This window comes from Saccopteryx leptura, chromosome 10 (assembly GCF_036850995.1).
Source record: "Saccopteryx leptura isolate mSacLep1 chromosome 10, mSacLep1_pri_phased_curated, whole genome shotgun sequence".
Taxonomy (NCBI): domain Eukaryota; kingdom Metazoa; phylum Chordata; class Mammalia; order Chiroptera; family Emballonuridae; genus Saccopteryx; species Saccopteryx leptura.
The window spans coordinates 47,927,782-47,948,291 of NC_089512.1; the positions used below are offsets into that span (position 1 = coordinate 47,927,782).

Sequence of the window (20,510 nt, forward strand, 5' to 3'; positions counted from 1 at the left end):
CTTAGGCATTATCCCTGATCTCTCTTACCCACAAATCTCACATCCATTCCATCTACTGGGCAGGCTGAGTTCAGCTCCCCTAACTAGTCACTCTCCTTTCATTTATGCCTCCTACAATCTATTAGTAAGAGAGCAGATAGAGGGTTCCGTTACATGAAGTCATTAAATTTAAGTCACTCCCTTGCTCTAAATCTCCCAAGACGTCCAATCATCAGAATAACATCCAAAGTCTCTGACAGGCCCTTGGTGATCTGGCCTCAGCCTAATGCTCAGACATCACTTCATGTCACTCTAGCCCTGGATCTCTAAGTTCTAGACACACTTTCTTTCTGTTGTTCCCGAGATCTGCCAAACTTGTTCCTGCCTCAGGGCCTCTGTACTTCCTGTTCACATTGTCTAGCGAGGTCTTTCCCAAATTCTCAAGTGACCTCCCTCACTGTGGTGTCACATTATTTTCACAGTGCTTTTCTGACCACCTTTACTAAATTCCTGTACTATCTATCCCTTTACTCTGCTCTATTTTTCTTTTTTCTTTTTTGAGATACTTGAAATACAAGTTTATTCTGCTTCTAAACAAAAGGAATAAGAATGACATTAACAAACAAGGTTTCACCGCGAAATAATGTGATGCAACTGCAGCAGTCTTATGGTTGAAACTCAATAAGGAAACAACCGTGCCCCAAAACAGCTAAATATGCAGATCCAGAAAATGAAGGAACTTTTTAACTGCCACATTCATTCCGAAGCCCACTGATCTCTTTCAGCATAAGATCAAGCATAGGTTCTGCTTAGCTACATAATAAAGTGGCAAACACGCTGCACCACTGACATCACAGGACAGTTGCCTATAAAACTAGACTTCTGACGCTAGGCTCTTGCTTCCCAAGCTCACAGGTCGTCGTCCTCATCCGGGAGAGCGGTGGTCTGAGCAACCTCTAGATCATGCTTATTCTGAGCTGCCAAAGTCGGGTCCACAACAACCTCTGGTGGGGCGAGAGCAGGCATGGCGACAAACTCCAGGTTAGGGTCTCCAGTTACTTTTCTAGCAAGCCAGAGGAAAGGCTTTTCAAAGTTGTAGTTACTTTTGGCAGAAATGTCATAGTACTGAAGACTCTTCTTTCAGTGGAAGATGTCTGACTTTGGCCTTAACTTTCCTGTCCTTAATAACCACTTTGTTGCCACATAACAGGATGGGGATGTTTTCACACACTGGCACCAGAAGTCTATGCCAATTAGGCACATTCTTTTTTTTTTTTTTTGTATTTTTCTGAAGCTGGAAACGTGGAGAGACAGTCAGACAGACTCCCGCATGCGCCCGACCGGGATCCACCCGGCGCGCCCACCAGGGGGCAACACTCTGCCCACCAGGGGGTGATGCACTGCCCCTCCGGGGGCGTCGCTCTGCTGCGACCAGAGCCGCTCTAGCGCCTGGGGCAGAGGCCAAGGAGCCATCCCCAGCGCCCAGGCCATCTTTGCTCCAATGGAGCCTCGCTGCGGGAGGGGAAGAGAGAGACAGAGAGGAAGGAGAGGGGGAGGGGTGGAGAAGCAGATGGGCGCTTCTCCTGTGTGCCCTGGCCGGGAATCGAACCCGGGACTTCTGCACGCCAGGCCAATGCTCTACCACTGAGCCAACTGGCCAGGGCCTAGGCACATTCTTGTAAGTAACTCTTTAAGTTACATCAGACATTATAACTGGCACACTGGGCTTGGATGTTGCAGCTCTCAGTCCACCGAACTTCTCCTGGCCTGCTGTGTCCCACACATTGAACTTAATAGGCCTTCTATTGGTGTAGAACATGAGGGCATGGGCCTCCATGCCCAGGGTGTCTACAAACGACTTCTTGAATTCACCAGTCGGGGCATTTTACGAATGTAGTTTTCCCGGTTCCACCACCACCAACCAACACTAATACAAGTTTGAACTGAATTTGGGGTTCTTCTTGGGAAGCCATGGCAATGTTACTTCCAGAAGCATCTCTGGGCCCATCTGACTGAGAGCTAGAAGGATCTGGTCTATTTTTCTTATAGAACTTATCAGCACCTAAAGTTACATTATGTATGTATTTGATGCTTGTTTGTTTCTTCCTCCAAAAAGAAAGTTGCTTCATCAAGGTGGATTTTTTTTCCAATGTGGCTTTCTGTTTGTCTCGTTCACTTCTGTGTTCTTGGCACCTAAAAAGATTTGGCCCAAGAAGACCCTCAGTAATTCTCTGTTGAATAAAGTGCTCACCTGGCTCAGACCCCTACTTTAAGTAAACATCAGTGGAGAACTGTGTAGAAGTTTCTAAGAGTTGGCTCCAAAATTCCAAGTCCAGCTTTGTAAGTTACAGGCCCTGAAAACTGTTAGGGGCAAATGACCCATTCTATCTAAACTGCAGTTTCCCTACCAGAAAAACGAGGGTTACAAGTATCCATTTCATAGTACTGCTGTACGGGTTAATGAGATAATGAATGTAAAACAGTACAGTGCTTTAGTACACAGGAAATGCTCAATAAATGATAACTGTAAATATTACAATGTTGACGCTCATTTGCCAGATGAGGCAACTGAGGCCCAGAGGAAAAGGGACTGCCCTGTATCACATGGTCACATGGCTAATGAGTGGTAGGGGTAGGGGATGCTGTAGAACTGTTTTCTAAAATTACAGAGCAGATGAGAAGAAAAGCTTGACTTGGGGCTGTGAGCTTTCCTCCTGGACTGCCTTTCTCTCTTTCTGGACATACCCTACACCAGTGGTTCCCAACCCCTGAGTCGTGGACCGGTACTGGTCCGTGGGCCATTTGGTACCGGTCCAAAGAGAAAGAATAAATAACTTACATTATTTCCGTTTTATTTATATTTGAGTCTGAACGATGTTTTATTTTTAAAAAATGACCAGATTCCCTCTGTTACATCCATCTAAGACTCACTCTTGACGCTTGTCTCGGTCACGTGATACATTTATCCCTCCCACCCTAAAGGCTGGTCCATGAAAATATTTTCTGACATCAAACCGGTCCGTGGCCCAAAAAAGGTTGGAGACCACTGCCCTAAACCCAATCCAAGTATCCAATGGTCTTGTCTTGGCTGGAAGGAAGAACCTCTTCAGAAAGTTCAGCAACAGGACCTATAACCAATCTGAGCTTCATCCCAGGATCTGAGGCAACACTGGTTCTCACACCCACCATGCCACGTACTACTTACATAAGTCTGTTCCGTACTTAAGTCCCACTTTGGGCACCCAGCCCTTGCTTCGGAAGTAATGGTACGCGATGTAGGTAGTCCTGAATGTGGGCTGAACTGTGGTGAAAACTTTCCAGAGTTTCACAATTGTTAAAGGCTCCTAAAGTTATTGAACAAAAAAATGACGTTATTATGTATGTACTCACTTAGCATTCAGCCAGTGAAGCAACATTTGTCAGTGTGAAGCTGAAGATGTGAACAAAACAAACATGGTACCTATAACAGAGGGCTTTAACCAGGCCTGTGCTGCCCAATGACATGCCTGAACTGAGATGTACTGCAAATAAAATACATATGGAACTTCAAAAGTGTAATATAAAAAGTTAAAAAGATTATCTCAGTAATTTTGGATATGATGGGGTAAACAAACTATGTAATAAATTAGAAATTAATTCTGCCTGACCAGGCAGTGGCGCAGTAGAAAGAGTATTGGACTGGAACGCAGAGGACCCAGGTTTGAAACCCCGAGGTTGTCGGCTTAAGCGTGGGTTCATAGACATGACTCTATGGTTGCTGGCTTGAACTCAAAGGTTGCTGGCTTGAAGCCCAAAAGGTCGCTGGCTTAAGCAAGGGGTTACTCCTTCTGCTGTAGCCCCCCAGTCAAGGCACATATAAGAAAGCAATCAATGAACAATTAATGAGCTGCAACAAAGAATTGATTCTTCTCATCTCTCTCCCTTCCTGCCTGTCTGTCCCTCTCTGTCTCTGCTAAAAAAAAAAAAAAAAAATTAATTTCACCTGACTTTTTTTTTCTCTTTTAGTAGGGGAGAGCGTGAACACAGTACCCACTACCACAAATTATGCAGTTGAGTTTCCTACATTTGGGGAAGTCTCAGGGGTCAGCACCTCTGGATTGGAATGAATAAGCCTTGCCCTGGCTTCATGATCATGGTACCTCCCTTGCCAGGTAAGTTTTTCCACCTGACTTTTTTTTTTTTTTTTAGAGAGCGAGGGACAGACAGGGACAGAAAGACAGGAAGGAAAAGAGATGAGAAGCATCAACTCATAGTTGTGGTACCTTAGTTGTTCATTGATTGATTTCTCATATCTGCCTTGACCAGGCGGCTCCAGCTGAGCCAGTGACCCCTTGTTCAAGCCAGTGACCTTGGGGTTCAAGCCAGTGACCAGGGGTCATGTCTATGATCCCATGCTCAAGCCAGCAACCTCAGGGTTTCGAAACTGGGTCCTCAGCTTCTGAGGCCAATGCTCTATGCTCTATCCACTGCACAACCACCTGGTCAGGCTCCACCTGACATTTTTTTTTTGTATTTTTCTGAAGTGAGAAGTGGGAAGGCAGACAGACTCCCTCTTGCACCCGACTGAGATCCACCTGGCATGCCCACTAGGGAGCAATGCTCTGCCCATCTGGGCCATTGCTCTGATGCAACCGGAGCTATTCTAGTGCCTGAGGCAGAGGCCACAGAGCCATCCTCAGTGCCTGGGCAAACTTTGCTCCAATGGAGCCTTGGCTGCAGGAGAGGAAGAGAGAGACAGAGAGGAAGGAGAGGGGGAAGGGTGGCGAAGCAGATGGGCGCTTCTGTGTGCCCTGGCCAGGAACTGAACCTGGGACTTTCAAACTGGGCCAATGCTCTACCGCTGAGCCAACCGTCTAGCCCTTGACTTTTGTTTAAAAAACTTTTTTTTTTTTTTTACAGGGACAAAGAGAGAGTCAGAGAGGGATAGATAGGGACAGACAGACAGGAATGAAGAGAGATGAGGAGCATCAATCATCAGTTTTTCGTTGCGACACCTTAGTTGTTCATTGATTGCTTTCTCATATGTGCCCTGACCCTGGGCCTTCAGCAGACCGAATAACCCCTTGCTCAAGCCAGCGACCTTGGGTCCAAGCTGGTGAGCTTTTTTTTTTTTTTGCTGAAGCCAGATGGCAACCTCTGGGTCTTGAACCTGGGTCCTCCGCATCCCAGTCCGACGCTGTATCCACTGCGCCACCGCCTGGTCAGGCTAAAAATCCTTTTTAATGTGGCTACCAGAAAACATGGCTCCCTCAGAGGCTCCCATTCCATTTCCAGTGGACAGACTGCTCTGAGAGAGGAGTAGGTTTTCTGAGACAGTGACATTTGAGATGAGAAGGAAGTGGCCAAGCGAAAGGGGGTGGTGGAGGGTTCAGGAGGAGGAGGAGGAGAAGGAGGAGGAGGAGGAGGAGGAGGAGGAAGAGGAGGAAGAGGAGGAGGAGGCAGAGATGGTGGTGGCTGGGGAAGAACATTCCAGGCAGAGGAATGAGTGGGTGCCAGGTGCTCAAATGTAACAAGTCCACAAGGGCAGCATGTTCCAAAAGACCCTAAAAAGTAGCTACTATATGTCAGGCTACACTCAGAAAAGCCACAATTACTTTTATAAAAGCTGTTCAAAAATGCTCCATTTATTTTTTGAAACTAGAGAATTTGTTATCTGATGGCACAAATTAATAATCCAACTGCTTACAAGAGAATTTTGTTCCTAATGTAGGGCTTGAAGAGACTGAGAATGGTTCGGTTCAGGGTGCATTCTGATATATCAATACAAAAAAACAACAACACATAAATTAGGCAAGTTTGGAATGTTTTTGCTTCATTTCAGTGCTTATTAAAATGGTCAACTCTTCAGTTGGTTTAGGGTTCACTCATTTGAAAATATTTGCTCAGTTCGCTCACATGAAGATTTTAATACCATAAGTATGAGTTAGAGCTGTGGTATTTTTTCCCTTTCACTTTTTTGGAGTTGTTACTAAAGTGGAAGCTCCATGTGTATGTGGCCTTCAAACCCCACCTCAGGAGAACACTCAACCCCCACCTCTGAGAAGCAAGTCTTATAGAGAAGGCTGAACATCCAATACGGAGGGCCCACCACTTTTCAGATGGTGAAGAATGTTCTGACAAATTTCAGCAAAGGCCTAGGAGAGGAGGCAGGTTGGGCTAAGAATGACCACCATCTAGAAAAATGAGTCACCCATCAGCCAGACACCCATTTCCAAACTAATGGAATACTCATGAAAAAGATTTCTCTAATTAGAATTTGATGAGTGACAAAATTATGTACTTCCAAAACCAGAATAAGATATACTATCTCTGGTCTATTTACTGTTCTACTTACATTCATCTTTTTAATTTTAATTCCATTTAAATTATTTTGAATATGTACTATGTTCACATGGTTCAAAATACAAAAAGTACAAAAAGTGTACAGAGGAGAGTTCCCTCCAACCTGTGTACCCAGCCTTCCATTTCCTCTACTGGAAAGGCAAGCTATGGTATAAACGTCTTATGGGATGACCTTTATTCTAGGAGAAGCAGGCTACTCTACAAAATCGAGAGCTTTGGAGCTACTCTGACATAGGTGACTTTGGGTGAGTTAACTTCTCTGAGCCTCAGTTAACCTTATCTATAAAATTCTTAGCAGATGGAAGGATTAGAAGTATTGTATGTAAAACAACATAATACACAGCCTGAAGTATTGCTAAACACTGGTAGCTTTCATTTTTGTTAATTTGTAGTATTGTTCTGACACAGATTTCCTGGTCATTATGTAAAATATTGTTCTTCTCCTAACCTCTGGGAATAAAATTCAATACAAAAGGGTCAACGCTGGCTTTTGCCTGAACTGTTCCAATTCAGGACCCAAAGCTGAAACTTAGAAAAGAGGTCAATTTCTGTTTTATTTAGTGTAAGTAGACACATTTATATTGAAGCAACTGAAATTACTACAACCTGTTTTTAACACCAGGAAAATTTAAAGTGGATTATATTTAAATGGAAGATCTTACCTTCTCATAGTAAACACTTAGACATCCCAGAGCATAGACCAGGAAGAAGGCCTAAAAACAGAGCAAGCAGAAAATGCACATTCCTGAGAAATTATTATATAGATTAATTTTTTTGACTCAAAAACAAATTAATGTCCTTGAATCATCATCAAAATGGTCATTTATTTTTTAACAGAATTGTTTCATACAGTTTTTTGTTCTATTCACACAATTTTCAAGAATTAAAAAAATCTTAAGAAAATATGACTGTTACAAACTGGTTTAAAAGCAGTAAAAAACACCTACTCTTGCCACTTTTTTTTTCTGAAGTGAGAAGAGCAGGGAGGCATGTGCCCAACCACAATCCACCCGGCATGCCCACTAGCGGGTGATGCTCTGCCCATCAGGCGTTGCTCTGTTGCAACTGGAGCCATTCTAGTGCCTGAAGCAGAGGCCATGGAGCTGTTCTCAGCACCCAGGCCAATTTTGCTCCAATGGAGCCTTGGCTGTGAGAGAGGAAAAGAGAGATAAGAGAGAAAGGAGAGGATGGTTGCTTCTTCTGTGTGCCCTGGCTGGGAATCAAACCTGGGACTTCCACATGCCAGGCTGACACTCTACCACTGAACCAGCCGGCTGGGGCTTGCCACTTTTATTCACATAATATTGGAAGTCCTAGCCAGAGCAATTAGGCAAGAAAAAGAAATAAAAGGCACCTAAATTAGAAAAGAAGAGGTAAACCGTCCCGTCAGTACTTGAAGATGATATATTATATATAGAAAATCCTAAGAAATCCTCTAAACTATTAAAACTAATAAATGAATTCAGTAAAGTTGTAAGATATAAAATACATATAAAGAAACCTGTTGAGTTTCTATATACTAATAAACTATCAGAAAGAGAAATAAAAAATAATCCCATTTACAACTGAATAAAAAAAAATTGCTCTGGCCAGTTGGCTCAATGGTAGAGCATTAGCTCAGCGTGTGAATGTCCTGGGTTTGATTCCCGGTCAGGGCACACAGGAAAAACGACCATCTGCTTCTCCACCCCTCCCCTTCTCTTTCTTTTTGTCTCTCTTCCTCTCCTGCAGCCTTGGCTCAACTGGTTCGAGTGCATTGGCCCAGAGCACTGAAGATGGCTCTGTGGAGCCCCTGCCTCAGGTGCTAAAAATAGCTCCATTGCGAGCATGTTAGGCCCAGACGGGTTGCTGGGTGGATCCCAGTCGAGGTGCATGTAGGAGTCTGTCATCTTCCCTCCTCTCACTTGGAAAAGAAGGAGGAAAAAAAAAAAAGAATAAAATATCTAGGAATAAATTTAACCACAGAGGTGACTTGGTAAACATCAATATAATCCACAATACGATGTTTCTTGGAATCCTCAATAATTTTTAAGAGAATATAGTGTGAGAACTACTACTTTAGTTTTTTTTTTTTTTGTATTTTTCTGAAGCTGGAAACGGGGAGAGACAGTCAGACAGACTCCCGCATGCGCCCGACCGGGATCCACCCGGCACGCCCACCAGGGGGCGATGCTCTCTGCCCCTCCGGGGCGTCGCTCTGTTGCGACCAGAGCCACTCTAGCACCTGGGGCAGAGGCGGCCAAGAAAGGAGCCATCCCCAGCGCCCGGGCCATCTTTGCTCCAATGGAGCCTCGCTGCGGGAGGGGAAGAGAGAGACAGAGAGGAAGGGGGGGGTGGAGAAGCAGATGGGCGCTTCTCCTGTGTGCCCTGGCCGGGAATCAAACCCGGGACTTCTGCACGCCAGGCCGACACTCTACCACTGAGCCAAATGGCCAGGGCACTACTTTAGTTTTATCCAGATCCAAATCTAGAGCTCCTCTGAAAATGAAGGTGGTTACGTGCCAGTCCCAGTCACTGTGATCTTGCTACTACCTCCTGCCTAGACTTCTGCTAAGGACTCTCTGCTCTTAGTCCCTCACAGTCCATGCTCCACAGGAACCAGAGCCATCTTTTATTTTTTTCCTTCAATTTGTAAAAAGGATTTTATTTGTTTTAGAGAGAGAAGTGAGAGAGAGAGAGAGAGAGAGAAAGGAGGGTAGGAGCAGGAAGCATCAAGTTATAGCTGCTTTCTGTATATACCTTGAATGGGCAAGCCCCAGGTTTTGAACCAGCAATCTCAGCATTCCAGGTTGGCACTTTATCCACTGTGCCACCACAGGTCAGCCCAGAGCCATCTTTTAAAACGTGAAGATGTGGCCTGACCTGTGGTGGTGCAGTGGATAAAAGCATCGACCTGAAATGCTGAGGTTGCCAGTTCAAAACCCTGGGATTGCCTGGTCAAGGCACATATGGGAGTTGATGCTTCCTGTTCCTCCTCCCTTCTCTCTCTCTCATTCTCTCTCTCTCTCTCTCTCTCTCTCAAAATGAATAAATAAAATCTAAAAAACAAAACAAAACATGAAGATGTGGCTCCTGTGACTAAATCAAAGAGTGTCATGCATTCTTGCTTCCCCCACCTGCAGCCTCTCCACGTCTGACTACCAGTCTCTCTTGCCATCTTGGTTTCACTACTGTCCCCTGAATATAATAAGCTCATTTCTGCCTTCATAGTTGGCATTCCCACTTCTGGCATAATCTGTTCCAAAGTCAAAGGTCATTTCTCCTAGAGGTCTTCCCCAACCACACTGTTTACCTCCATCCTGACTGTCTTCTTCAAAAGAGCACTTATTTTTGTCTGAAAATATGCTTATATATGTCCCTACAAATAGAATGCAAACTCTATGAGAGCAGAACAGTCTAAAAGGGTTTAGCACACAATGGTGCTCAATGCCTGTGCTGAAAGGATAAAGAAATGGGTCCCTGGAGCCCGTTCTTGATTTAGGCCCACACTGCCAGGGCCACCTACAGCAGCTCCTTCCTCCTCAGTGAGGACACCATGTCCTATTTCTCCTTTCAGCTACTGGTCACAGCCTTCCCAGGTGTCCTACAATCTTATTTTAAAACCCTTTCCCTTCTCATGCTCTACTACTTATTAACACAGATTTTAAGTTCTTCAGAAACTTTCCATTATTAACAAATATATACTTCTCTAAAAACTGATGAAACCAATGTCTAATTTTTATTGGCCTAAAATGGCTTTTTTGAATGATGAAAACTGTGCTTAGGCACTTATTACAGATGGAGAGGATCTTAATTCAACTGACTTGGTTGTATTTAGAATTAAATCATCAGTAGACTGGGGAGGTCTGTGGAGGCTGGTGATTAAATCCCTTGAGATCTCATTAATAAGTTTTTGCTTTGTTAGTACTAATAAGATAGAGGGATGAGTTTAATGATGATTTTAATGTCATATTACTAAATCTGCTTAGGGCCCAAATTATTATAACAGAAAAATAAAAATAGCTCTCAGTAAAAGATCTCTGTGAAGCATCTTTAAGTTAGCTGTGACATTACCATTCTCTTTTCCTGAAAAGAACTGCTTGTATTCCTGATGGACATTTATGGAAATAATATTAAACAGTACAAGTCGTGCACCAAACATGGCTGATTCTTTGAAAGGATGTCTGCCAAAGAAAACTGAGAAGCAGAGCCAAGTTTAACTGCACACTTCTTGAAAACTTCTGCAACACATCTCTGGAATGTTTTCAGGAGCCAAGCAGCTTCCAAGAATGCAGAGGAATCTCATCTGCTATCTTCTATTACTCTTGATAATAGAAGATATTCAGCGAGTGTTTGGGAGGAGGCTTTTTGTCACTAAAAGCAACAACTGGTCACCTACCTGGAACAGTAAGGTTGAACCCATAGTTTCTACACCCAATACTCTCTCCAGGCCCAAAGCTGCTGCCTCCTGGAGCTGAGGCTGGGAGTGTCTTCATGGCCTCAGGCCTCTAGCCCATGCTCACACTGATGCCAGCTCTGGGCCCTGCCATTACCCTATATCATCGCCTGCAATGCCCTGGTGCCACCAGGATCAGGTCAGACCCCGACCTATATATACACTGGACACAATCTAGCCCTCCTGTGCTGTCACTTCTAGGATTAAGCTGTATGAAAGAGCCTGTGCTGTCCCCTGTGCCCACTTGGCAATCCCCTATTTATCCTTTCACATCTACAGATATCACCAACTCTTTAAAGTCTTTCCAGCAAGTGCGTGTCCCTTTGGACTCCACCAGTTGCTGTGCAAACTCCATACCTTGTACACATCCATCTCACAAATAATTATTAAGCACCCAATAGATGTCAGGCATTAGGTACAAGGACACAAAAGGAGCAACACTGGGACAATAAATATTATACATATCACACTGAACTGTAATTATTTCTGGGCTATCCTTAGGACCAGAGCCATATTCTATTTACTTCTGTATTATTAGTTCTTGGCCTGGTACCTGGCATATAATAAATACCCATTGGATATTTTTGTAAAATATTGATTGCATACACCTAAAACTGAAGAGAAAGAAAAAATACATACCTACAGAACAAATGGAAGCACAAGAGATCCCTTTTTTGTCTTTTTTTTTTAGCGAGATTGAGAGGAAGAGGGAGGGAGAGAGATGAGAAGCATCAATTTGTAGTTGTGGCACTTTAGTTGTTCATTGATTGCTTCTCATATGTGCCTTGACCAGAAAGTGGGGGGCTCCAGCAGAGCCAGTGACCACTTGCTCAAGCCAGCAACTCTGGGTTTCAAGCCAGTGGACCTTTGGGCTCAAGCCAGCAACCATGGGATCATTTCAATGATCCCATACTCAAACCGGTGACCCCGCACTCAAGCTGGAGGAGATCATATTTTAAAATGAACAATTTTCTTACAAATTTCCAAGACTGGATTCATACTGTTAAAAATAAATTTATATGAATATTGTATACCAACTATATTTCAATTAAAAAGAATATTGATTGTGAACGGAACAGTTCCAATTAGCTACTAAATAGCTTTTCCAGGTAACTTAATAATGATGACAATTACAAGAACAGCATGCACTAACATTTACTGAGCATTTAATGTACACCAGGCACTGTGCTGAACTCACTGCATGCATGATTTCACTTCCAGCACATCTTATGAACAAGGTGTTATAGGTCCTAGCCGGGTAGCTCAGTTGTCCTGATAGGCCAAGTTGCAGATTTGATCCCTGGTCAGAGCACACATAAGAGTCAACCAATAAATACATAAATAAGTGGAACAACAAATTATGTTTCTCTCTATAAAAGTCATTAAAAAAGAAAACCAAGGTGTTATATAGCCCTCATTTACTGAAGAAAAAAGCTGAGACTCAGAGAGGTCAAGCATGTAGAGAATGAGTAGCTACAGTACTGTCCAATAGAACTTTCTGTGATGATGGGAATGTTCCACACCTGTGCTGTCCAATACAGGAGGCACTAGCCACATGTGGCTGTTGAGTTTTTGTTTTTTAAGATTTTTTTTTTTTATTCATTTTAGAGAGGACAGAGAGAGAGAAAGTGAGAGAGAGAGAAAGGGGGGAAGAGCAGGAAGCATTAACTTCCATAAGTGCTCTGACCAGACAAGTGCAGGGTTTCGAACCGGCGACCTCAGCGTTCCAGGTTGACGCTTTATCCACTGCGCCACCACAAGTCAGGCCAGCTGTTGAGTTTTTTAAATGTAGCTGCCACAACTGAGAAACAGAATTTAGAATTTTGTTCACTTTTAATAAGTTTAAATTAAAGAGCCACACACAGCTAATGGCTACTGAATTCTAAAATGAGGAGATGAAGTAAATAATTCCAAACATCCTTTCCTGCTCTGAGAGTATTCTTTGTACCATTGGCTGCGCTGCAAGAAAGGAAGCGCAGTCCAGGAGATCAAGAGACTATGGGGACACAATTACTGCTCTGTGAACACATCTATGAAATCACCCATGTGGATGCATTTAACAAGAACTTCTCAATACCTACATAAAGGCCAAGAACTGTGCTGAACACTGCAGAAGCTACCAAAGACAGGCAGGAGCGCTCCTGGAGAGGAGGCATACCCATGGACGTGAGACTGAGAAAGGGGTGCTATTTCTGTGTAAAGGAAGAATCGAACATCACATGAACATAGGCCAGAGGGACTCCAAATCAGAGGAACATGATGCAGTTGTTAGAAAGCCACATTTTTAGTCAACTTTTGAGAAAGCAGCTATTGTCTTAAATAAAGAGAGCATGTGTTAGCAATTCTGCAGAAGGAAATATCTAGTAATTAGCCTTTAGTAATTAGCAGCCATTACATGACTTGAAGCATGCATCACACCTTACTAAAAGTTGTGAAATTCCACAGATACACTAAAAACCATTAAAATTGCCCTGGCTGGTTGGCTCAGTGGTAGAGTGTTGGCCTGGCGTGCAGGAGTACCGGGTTCGATTCCCGGCCAGGGCACATAGGAGAGGCTCCCATCTGCTTCTCCACCCCTTCCCCTCTCCTTCCTCTCTGTCTCTCTCTTCCCCTCCCACAGCCAAGGCTCCACTGGAGCAAAGTTGGCCCAGGCGCTGAGAATGGCTCTGTGGCCTCTGCCTCAGGTGCTAGAATGGCTCTGGTTGCAATAGAGCGACACCCCAGATGGGCAGAGCATCGCCCCGTTGGGCGTGCCAGGTGGATCCCGGTCGGGCGCATGTGGGAGTCTGTCTGACTGCCTTCCCGTTTCCAACTTCAGAAAAATATAAAACAAAACAAAACAAAACAAAAACCCAAAATACAAAACAAAAAAACAAAACCATTGAAATTATGCACACTGTAGATGGGTGAATGGTACAGTATGTGGACTCCATCTCAATAAGCTGTAGTTTTTTTAGGACCTGGTGAAAATTAGTAACATATTTGGTCATTTAGAAATGGATAGAGCATTGGCCCATTGTATGGATGTCCAGGTTCGATTCCTGGTCAGGGCACAAAGGAGAAGTGACCATCTGCTTCTCTCCCCCAGCCTCCTCTCCTCCTGCAGCCAATGGCCTGATTGGTTCAAGCATGGCCCTGAACACTGAGGATAGTTGGGTTGGTCTGAGCATGTCAGACTCAGGCACTAAAAATAGCTTGGTACTCAAGCATTGGCTCCCAATGGGGTTGCTGGGTGGATCCTGGTCAGGGCACATGTAGGATTCAAAAACAAAACCAAAAACCTTGATGTGAAAAGAAGTGCTTCGAGAAACCGCTTAAAACCTCTGTGGAATGGTATAAGAAAGGCCCTTGCAATGCACATCTTAGAATTGATAAAACAAAGGCTAAGGAGTGAAATTAAGGCAGGCTTACTTTGGAAGCTGCCTAGGGTGACTCAATACCTAATTGTGACATTCAATTACTGAATAGTCACTTACTGGATTACAGGATTACACACAGAATTGCATTTTGAGGTAGATTCATCAATACCATGTAGCCCAGTCCCAAAGACCAATAGCTGAAAAGAGAACAGGCTGGAAACATACCTCTTCTAGACTGAGCTGCAAATACTCAAAGATTCTATATGGATTTCTTCTGCATATCAGTCTCTCTTTTGGTGCCAACTGAAGAGAACAAATGGAAGCACTACATGTTATACAGAAGAGATTGCATCTTAAAACAAACAATTTTCTTATAAATTTCCCAGATTTACATTAGTTGGATTCATACTACAAAAAAATAATTTTGTATTACTTATGTAAAAAAAGTTTTTTCTACTATTAACATTTTATGTCCTTTCTTTTTGTCCCATGAGTGCTTCCTGTAGTGATCATTTTGTTGATTTTATGTGCTGCCTTTTTTCACTGTGCCTCACAAGCCTGTACCTAGGTTCTTAATGAGACTTCATAAACCTCCTTTGAAAAGCTAGATAATATTTCTTCAAGTGGGTGTTTCATATACTACTTAACCATTAGATTGTTTTTCACTTTTAGCTATTACAGATAATTCTAAGGCAACTCTGACTGTGTCCTTAATTAAGTGGCTGTCAATCTGCTTCCCAAAGCTTCTCCTGTGATGGCTGACTCACACACTGGAGACCCGCCCCCTTGGCTAGATACCTACAAGACTGTATGCAATCACCACAGAATTTCTTTTTCTCCCAAAGAGGGGAAGATTATTGGCCCTGCTTTAATTTTTACATTTTTAAAAAGTTAAGTTATTCATAAACTTTAAGTTTTAGTTGAAACAGCCCTCATAACTACTGGGCCACCAGGGCAGGACCCAGCGCCTGCTGGTTCCCTTGCAGTATCTGCAGTGTGGTATCTTGACCACCTCTCACTTAAGCTGGGTGCTTAATATGGGCCTCCTACCAGTTCTAAGTAGGGACATCCAATTAGCCAATGTCTCCTATGGGCCAGAAACAGATGGCTTTTCAGGAAGTGACTTATTTTTTTCTACTTACTTCCCGTTTTGAGGCATCTTCCCTCTCACTCAGATCACATACGACTTCCTCCACCAGCACATACTCATCATCAGGCCCCATCTCTTGGGCACTGAGGAGACCCGCTCGTTGGCTGCTGTCCTGAGGACCACACTGGGGGAGGAAAACATCTTGTTTGCTACAATGGACTTGGGGCAGAGGTGCAGTGACCTCTAACACATGTTCATCCAAGCTGTTTGCAGTTAGCGGGTAAGGCTCAGAGCCTTCCTGTAGGCAGTCTGCTTGCTTGCTGGGATCCTCCACGTCATCGGACTCTCCCAAGTCCCTGTTCATCACAGAAGGTTTTCCTCTATCTGCTGCAGCTTCCATTCTGGAAACTATTTCAGAGTTCAGCTCATCATGAAAAGGAACCTCTTTGTTCCTTTTTAGGCAAGGATGCTCAAGTGGTTTTGTATAATCTTCAAGGATTCTATGTATTGTACTCTCATCCTGCCCATGTCTTTGCATGAGCTTTCTGGCCCATTCTATATTACGCTGATACCTGTAAAACAGAAGTACTGTTAGTGACCACACTTGAATTTCAGTATTTAAAAGACAACAGAGTAGCCTGACCTGTGATGGTGCAGCGGATGGAGCATCGACTGGGAACGCTGAGGCTGCCAGTTCAAAACACTTGACTGGACTTGCCCAGTCAAGGCACATATGACAAGGAAGCATGGAACAAATAGGGTGAAAAAGTATGAGTTGATACTTCTCACTTCTTACCTTTGTAAAATCAATAAATAAAGTCTTTAAAAGACAACAGAGTGTGTTAAAAAGAAGACAGAAAGGCAGCGTACCAAATATTTAGTGTTTTTTCCTAATGATGGGCTACAGGTGAATGCTTTATACTTTTCTGCATTTTCTAACTGTTCTGCAATGAGCATGCATTACTTTTTGTTTGTTTTCATTACAGAGTTTCATTTAACTTGCTGAATTTCAGAAAAAATTAACCTCAGTTTAACAAAGTATGAAAATTTATGTAATTTTGAGTTTGTGGACCAAATGATTTGGTAAACAGAGAAAATGGCCATCCTTTCTCAGACTTTGTTCTGTATTATTTTCAATTTCAGATATCACATTTTCAGATATATGTCCCATTCATAGCATAAAGAGCCTTTGTGTAGTATCAGAAAACAAAAAGGAAAATTTTAATCTATATTTTTCACAGTACCTCCTAATGTCTCCACTGCACACGGAAAAAAATGATTATGGTTATGTACATACAGACTGGCTCCGTCCATAATAATTTTTAAACTATATTTTAATAAGTAAATACATGCTTAATTTCTTAAACTTGAAAGCAAGCCCTGAACACTTTTCAGTTACAAAAAGTGACAGTAAGACAGCAGGGTTCTGCCCTGGTGAAGAAGCGTCAACACCTAACAATGTTGCTGGGATGCGGCCGTGGAACGTGAGGCCACTGCCACAGGTGGGAAATCTGTTCAGCGAAGGCCAAAGACACTGTGAAACTCAAGCCTGTACAGCATTTAATGTAAAAGGCACCTAAGAAGACACCTGGCTTGTGAAAAGACTTGTAATTTTACCATTCACCTTGAATAGTTTGTCTGTATATGGATGACTGAATATGTCACAACTTATAAACTACTACATCTCTCACACAGTTAAACAAGGAAGTTGGCTTTTGCAATTACTTAAAAAAGATCTGTGGCAGCTTAATCCTGACTCATTAGAAGAATCTCCAAGTTGTGCACATTTTGTTCACCCTACATGAGGATGAACATGCATTCCTATATAATGGAAACAGTGTACTGTATTAGATTCAAAAATTAAAACCTGGCAAGGTTGCTCTTAACACCAAAGAAGCAGGATGATGAAGGGCTTACATGCACCGATTCAAGCACCCAGCATTTCGTGTTCAGCCCCATCTCTGTCACTTATAACTGTGTGACAAAGCCGATTACTCAACTTCTCCGTGCTTCAGTTTCTCCAACCATAGGATGGGGGAAAGAGTACTATTACATCAGGAGGATCATGTTATATATACTTTTCATAATCAGGGCAAAAAATGTTGTTGCCCATATCTATCAGCAAGAGTCTTTTCACCTGTATGAAAAGTATGGTCACTGTTGCATGGAGTTAAAAGAACTTTCACTTGAGAGCTCTAAAAAGAATCTTTGCTCTTCCTATCACCTATAGCGTTGGTTCTATGATTTTATGAATCTATGAATTTTTATTAGAGCATAGATTTTTGTGTCAACGTGTGTTTTTCTGGGGAAGGGATCCACAATTTTTATCAAATTCCCTGACTCAAAATATATGAAAGAACCACTGAAAAAACAGTTCCTCCTTTGAGCAGATCTGGAAGAGACAGAGAGAGAGAGAGAGAGAGAGAGAGAGAAAGAGAAAGAGAGAGAGAGAGGGAGAGGGAGAGGGAGAGAGGGAGAGAGGGAGAGAGGGAGAGAGGGAGAGAGGGAGAGAGGGAGGGAGAGAGAAAGAGAGAGAGAGCGCACACACAGTCACTGCTCTGCTCTTTGCAAAAGTGCAATCAAGGCAGATGTGAGTTCAAACCCTCATTACATCGTGTTCTCATACTAGCTACATACCCTCCTAAGGCTCAGTTCCTCCTTTATGAATCAGGAATAACTGTACCTACCTCAGGGGGTTGTTGCAAGGACTTCCTAGTTTAAGCTCATGTAATATTGGCAAGATAATTGTGGATTGCCATGTATGGGGTGAAAATGACTACACCTACCTGAAAGATTTCTTAAGATGAACTGAGATGTCACAGGTATCTAGACCAGTAACTGGCACTGTTGGAGCAATCAGTACCCACTGGTTATGATGATGACGATGGTGACATTGGTTACTACCAGCAGCTAAGATAAGGCATGCAAGAATTCTTTCCTAGAGCCTTCTGAGAAAGCACAGCCCTACTGTACCTTCATTTTGGATTTCTGGCCTCCAGAACTGTGAGAATAAATTTCTGTTCTTCTAAGCCACCCAAGTTTGTGGTACTTTGTTAGGCAGCACTAGGAAACTAATACAAGGATCAGTAAAATTCTCGGAATGTTACATTGCAGAGTTTACAAAGGGATAACCTCCAGGTAGGCGACACTCTCTTCCATCCAAAATCTTACACATTTAAACTAGCTTGAAGTCATGTCATCTTTACTGCCAGCCCAATCAGGATGCAATTCTGAGAGGCAGGCTTTTGATCTGTTTGTAAGTCTCAGTGTTGGTTGTAGCAACCTGCCTATGCTGCAGCTCTCCTGGAATGGTGGTTCTGCTAGGTTCTCAGTGGGCCCCTCCCACAGACTAGAACCCTACTCCTGACCCAGCCTGCAGTTTTAGCAAAAGCAGCCATTGAGATCTCCCTGGTGCCATTGCCTCCTGGATACTCCTCTGGCCAGGGGTTACTGGGCATGTAAAAAAAAAGGAGCTGTCAGAATCCGCCAGTCATGCAGAAGCAAGATGAGAAATCATTGTGGGCTTGAGTGGTTTAAAAAGGCTTCCTGAAAGAGTTGCAACTTGAGCTGTACTTCAGTGATGAGAGGATTTAGATGGATGAACATTATTAGTCAGCAAGATCCTACTAAGGGACCACTAAGTGTTGGGGCTGCCAAGAGGACCCAGACACGGCCCCTAATTCTCCAAGAACTGACATTCTAAGTCTAGTATAGAATGGTATAGTGAGGGGCACCAAAGCAGACTCCATGGGAGCTGGAAGAATGACCCCCAGTGCAGTGGAGGGAAGGGTGGTGGTGAGGAGAGAAACTCTGAGCGCGACAAGTAAGCTCCATGTGGAATGGGCAGAAATAGCAAGGCACTGTGCATGTTTGCAGGGTGTGGGAGAAATGTTCTAGGAAACGGGAACAGTGTTGACAACAGCCCAGGGAAGAAGTCACACTACATGAGTGGACCAGGAAGAGCCTCTGTAAAAGTCTCTTTCTCTAACCTTACACATGGAGAGCAAGATAAAAGGTCAGGGCCATGTATGCCCACACAGCACAGAAGGCCAGTTCGAAATCTAAGTCTGAGCATATTAGTACTTAAAGACATACATTACAAGGTAGCTGTCCATATTTTGGAAGGAATTGAACTTACAAAGGATTTGGTTTAGGATTATCTTTAAAAATACATTTAGGCCTGACCAGGCAATGGCGCAGTGGATAGAGCATTGAACTGGGATGCGGAAGGACCCAGGTTCGAGATGCCAAGGTCGCCAGCTTGAGTGCGGGCTCATCTGGTTTGAGCAAAAGCTCACTATCTTGGACCCAAGGTCGCTGGCTTGAGCAAGGGATTACTGGGTCTGCTGAAGGCCCATGGTCAAGGCACATATGAGAAAGCAATCAATGAACAACTAAGGTGTCGTAACGAAAAACTAATGATTGATGCTTCTCATCTCTCTTCGTTCCTGTCTGTCTGTCCCTATCTATCCCTCTCTCTGACTCTCTGTCACTGTTAAAAAAAAAAATTAAAAATACCTTTAGTACATTTCAACTATAATTTGATTCACATTAAATTCAGACAATTTTCAAGGACACTCCTACCCTCCCCCACCCCAAAAAGGCATGAAATACCATATCAGAAAAGGTTACCTAAAAATAGGACTGATTAAAACAGTAATTTTGACAAAGGCCAAAGTTCACCATGACTTACTTCTTTGATGTGATTATAGGCATATTTGTCTTCATATCTGTAAACAACAAAGAAGTTCTATTAATTTAGACAAATTTTCCTTAAGGAGAAAAATACCTAGAAAGACTAAGAGAATTTCAAAATTCACAAAATCATACACCAAGAAGGTTGGCTGTCCAACCAGCAATGGCAAATCTGTGCTTTATATGCCATCACTCCCTGCCCTCAAACCCCTGGCAGGCAGAGCTGACCCATCACAGTGCTCTTGCTGGGCTCACATGTGACCTCGGAATCCTTGTGAACTCAACACTCAGCTAAGCAGCTATGGCATGTAAGAGGAATCCTTTCTGTTACCTCTGACTGCTCATGCTCGCAGATTTCAGATGAGAATACCAAGGCTCTAAAGTTATACACTTTAACCCCATTGCCCTGTTATTCAGAAGGCACTTTCAGTGAAAGCTGTGCCTATAAGAAAGGATTGTTAAAGTAGTTTCATGGAAGTGTTTGGGTGTGGGTTTGGGAGTTCTGGACTCTACTTCTAGCTCTGGGCATTTGGCTGGAAGAAACTTTCCATCTAAAATGTTTATTGGGTCACAATATAGATGGACAATATAGATGGACATAGACGTATTA

General features: G+C 43.2%; 1 protein-coding gene and 2 pseudogenes across 6 annotated transcripts in view; all 3 read right to left on the reverse strand.

The window, feature by feature from the left end:
- The window catches only part of TSEN2 (tRNA splicing endonuclease subunit 2), a 217,187-nt gene that overhangs the window by 169,561 nt on the left and 27,116 nt on the right, over nucleotides 1–20,510 (reverse strand). For all 6 annotated transcript variants that reach the window (XR_010747200.1, XR_010747201.1, XM_066351046.1 and 3 more), the window contains 5 exons: nucleotides 19,899–19,935; nucleotides 15,258–15,777; nucleotides 14,341–14,418; nucleotides 6,984–7,034; nucleotides 3,185–3,323 (listed from right to left, as the gene is read on the reverse strand). Coding sequence is in view for 4 of the 6 variants with exons in the window: in XM_066351046.1 (XP_066207143.1) it covers nucleotides 3,185–3,323; nucleotides 6,984–7,034; nucleotides 14,341–14,418; nucleotides 15,258–15,777; nucleotides 19,899–19,935 (825 nt within the window). In the remaining 2 variants the exon portion in view is untranslated. The remainder of the gene's footprint in view (nucleotides 1–3,184; nucleotides 3,324–6,983; nucleotides 7,035–14,340; nucleotides 14,419–15,257; nucleotides 15,778–19,898; nucleotides 19,936–20,510) is intronic.
- LOC136382250 (GTP-binding nuclear protein Ran-like) lies at nucleotides 889–2,014 on the reverse strand (annotated as a pseudogene).
- On the reverse strand, nucleotides 3,985–4,138 carry LOC136382731 (U1 spliceosomal RNA; annotated as a pseudogene).